This window comes from Pediculus humanus, genomic scaffold, assembly GCF_000006295.1.
Source record: "Pediculus humanus corporis 1103172107520 genomic scaffold, whole genome shotgun sequence".
Lineage (NCBI taxonomy): Eukaryota > Metazoa > Arthropoda > Insecta > Psocodea > Pediculidae > Pediculus > Pediculus humanus.
In genome coordinates, this window is record NW_002987136.1 from 80,557 (window position 1) to 84,440 (window position 3,884).

The 3,884-nt window shown below is 32.3% G+C and overlaps 1 protein-coding gene across 1 annotated transcript; it reads left to right on the plus strand.

Annotated features, from left to right (window-relative positions):
• Window positions 1-80: 80 nt before the first annotated feature.
• Phum_PHUM171940 (zinc finger protein, putative) lies at window positions 81-3,679 on the plus strand (the record flags this gene model as incomplete). The annotated part of the gene is made up of 6 exons (XM_002425030.1): window positions 81-288; window positions 406-637; window positions 823-941; window positions 1,205-1,362; window positions 1,441-1,571; window positions 1,648-3,679. The coding sequence occupies 6 exons, from the start codon at window positions 81-83 to the stop codon at window positions 3,677-3,679; spliced, it is 2,880 nt and encodes a 959-aa protein (XP_002425075.1).
• Window positions 3,680-3,884: the final 205 nt, after the last annotated feature.

Below are 3,884 nucleotides of genomic sequence, written 5' to 3' on the forward strand. Positions count from 1 at the left end.
AAAAAATTTCTGTAATATTAAAATGTTGAAAACATATTATTTTAGCGATAAATATTTATTAAAGTTACAGACAAATTATTATGGAAGAGAATAGTAAAAATTTTGTTATAGTATTAAAAAGTGGAAATGGTGAATCAATCACTGTAGAAGTTTTACCCCAAGATACTGTTAAAGATCTTAAAGAAAGAATAGAAACTCAAACTGGAATCCCTTTAGATTTTGATCAAATTAAAATTGATGGGAAAACATTTAATGATGACACAAACATTATTGAATATTTCTCTTCAGGTAAATTACAATACATGTAAAATTCTTCAAAATTTTTCATTTAAAAAAAAAAAAAAACCGAGATATTTTTTTTGTCATGCTGCGAATAAAAATTAACAAATTTAGATGAAATTTTAGAAGGTGATGAATATGAAGAAAATCAAGGTAATGATAAAGATGTAAAAGAAAATTTAATCGCTTTGGAAGAAATAAATATTCCATCTTATACAGAAGATGATACAATTTTAAAAGCTTCGACAAGTTTTTGCGAAAACAAAAAAAGTTTATTTTGTGCTGCCATAGGATGTAAATCTAATAAGCTTGAAGACCCAAATGTACAATTATTCCAATTTCCAGCCCAAAAAAAAAGGTATGCATTAAAATTTTTTTTTATATAAATTACAATCAAAAATCTATTTATAAAATCGTTTTTAAAAATTATTTAAATTCATTTCAATTTAATGTTTTTTTTTTTTTTTTTATTTTAAGGTGTCAACAATGGCTTTTGGGTGCTCAACGATTTGATTTAATCCATCAATCACTCGGTTATTTAAGTCACAATTGGGCATTATGCGGAAATCATTTTACTAAAGATCAGTTTCTGACAAAAGATAGAAGGATCTTAAAACAAAATGCTATTCCAACAATTTTTGATACATCTAAAGAAAATGAAGGTTTTACATTGTTATTTACCTTATAATAAATTAAAAATGTTAATTAATTATTTGCGACTAAATTACTTTGATTATGTCAAAACAATGTTGTATACATAACACATTGATTTACTTTTTTTTTGTTTTCAAGGTACAGAAACCAATCAAGAAAATCAAGAAGTTGATGAAAATGAAGTTGTAAGCCTTTAATAAATTATTCATTTTTATTTATGATAGATAAATTTTACCAAATATTTTTACATTAATTTTTTTTTAGAACGAAGATGAAAAAATAGAAGAAGAATTAGAACCTTTACATCCGGGTGCATTTTGCAGATTGTGTGGTAATTTATTCGAAGGAACTGATTCAACTTTTATATTTAGTGAAGATGGGGAAAAGAATAGTTTAGCAGAAAAAATCAATTCCTGTCTTCCAGTATCTGTATGTTATTCATTTCATTTTTTCCTTTTTTTTTTTTTTTTTTATTATATTTTGAAAGTAAAACAATTTTGATTTTAGGTACGTAAAACTGACCCCCTACCCAAACAAATTTGTATTTATTGTTTAAAAAACTTAGAAGCTGTTCATTTATTTGCTGAGACTTGCATAAAAGCAGAAATCAAATTGAAAGCATTGACCAAAAGATTTTTGTAAGTGTTAATAAATTTCTTTTTTTTTTTTTAAATCTAAAACGAAATTCGTCAATAACGGTACCTTTTTTTTCAGGGTTCATCAGTTAAAGAAAAATTCAAATGAAATAAAGTCAGAAAAATCATTCTGCTGTCCCCTTTGTCGAGATGGAGCAATGAAATATCACGGAAATCATAAAGAATTAAAATCTCAAAATTTTATTTGTCTACAAAAACAACCCGAAGAAAATTCCATGGATATTCCAACGGGTTTTTTACCCGTTACCAAATTCGAACCAGAAGATTCTAGTCACGACTTCATTAACGATCTTTACAGTGATGACGATGAAGGTTCTTGCGATTTGGACAACAACGGCACGGAAGAAAAAGAAAAAACGTATTCCTCAACGGAAAAAAGTGACGTTTCCGTTTCCCTTTACTTGCAAGAGGACAGAGTGGAAATGCTTTACGAATGTCCTCTTTGCGAAGAAAATTTTGCGAGTCCGTTTGAATGTTACGAACATTCTAAATACCACGTGTCACCGAATAATTATCCGTGTTTAGTTTGCGGATTAAGTTTTGTGACGGAGGAAAAATTGAAAGAACATTTTGGCGGGCATAAAAATAAAGTGAGCAGCACGCGTAAAACGCCATACAAACCCATGTTGGAATGCGGAGCGTGTAAATTTCAATTCACGACTAGAAAAGATTTTATACTACATAAATGCAGCAAACCCATTCTTAGAATTCTTCAAAATAATTCTGTCAACTTGTACTGTCATTCTTGCGATCAACATTTTAAAACGTTAGAAAGAGCAGAGCTTCACAGAGCTTACCACGAAGGTATCGAAAAGTTGGCGTGCAAACACTGCGAGGAAAATTTCGAAACTCAAAAATCTCTAGACTATCATATTAAATTTCAACATGAAAATCAAGAGCCCTTCGTTTGTCAACATTGCGAATTTAGATTTTTTAGCAAAGAGCATTTTGACAAGCATAAAAAAGTTCACGAGTTGACGACGTACCAGTGCTCGTTATGCAATAAAACATTTAAAGATTTGGAAAAAATAACTAGTCATATAGAGAGTCACACCGTGAACAATTCGGAAAACGTGTCGAATTTGAATTTGAAATGTCCCAAATGCGAACTTCAATTTACAAAAAAAGCTCACTACCTGTATCATTTAGAAAATTTTCACGATGGAGAAATGAACAATTTGAAGAGAATGCCTTCTCTCATACAGTATCAATGTAAAATTTGTTCAGAAAGATTTACTCTGTCCCAAGATGTCATAATTCATCGTACGGTTCATTGGAAAAGTTACGATTCGTGTCTTCCGCACGTTTGCGAATATTGCGGAGAAGCACATCCTAGTCCCAATGCATTGGCAAGACACAGAAGAATATTACATCCGGACGAACAACCTTACGTGTGTACGATATGCGAAGAAAAGACGAGAACCTTGTACGAAGCTCGGGTTCATAGGAAAACTCACACGGGTTACGTGAACACGCCACAAAAACCACCGTCGAAAATTTACATTTGCGACAATTGTCCGAGTTTGTTTTCCGACAAAGCTTCATTTCTCTCACATAAGAAATCACACAGAGTCACCAAAGGTTTCCAATGCGAATTCTGTCAAAAGGTTTTCCCGGAAAGGCATCGTTTGGTAGTGCACAGACGTCAGCACACGGGTGAAAAACCATTTTCCTGCGGAGTTTGCGGTAAAAAATTTGCTCAAACGTCGGCCATGTACACTCACGCGCTTTTGCACACGGGAGAGACACCACATTCCTGCGATTTGTGCGGAAGGAGATTCCGAATCAAATCGGACAGGGACAATCACCGAAGGACTCACACGGGAGAAAAACCCTACAAGTGCCCGTATTGCGATAAAAGTTTCAGAACGGGTCAGGTTTATTATCAGCACAGGATGATACACACGGGAGAGCGAAGATTTCCCTGCGACATTTGCGGGAGAGCCTTCAAAAGATCTCACACGCTCGTTTGTCACAGGAGAATACACACGGGAGAAAAGCCAAATATTTGCGACGTGTGCGGAAAAGGTTTTCGTCAGAGGACGGACATGAGAAAGCATAAAATGAACCTGCACGGCGTACCTGCTTAATTTATATCCCATTAATTATTTTATCATTTTTTTTTTTTTTTCAGTTGCGATCGATAAATATTGTTATCGCGGCGGGAAAAAAAAATTCGATTAAAATCCCTAATTATTTTTTTTAGGTAATAAGTAGACTTTATTATTCGCGTTAAATTATTATTATTATTATTATTATTATATTTAAAAAGGAAAAAAAATTGTTAATTATTTT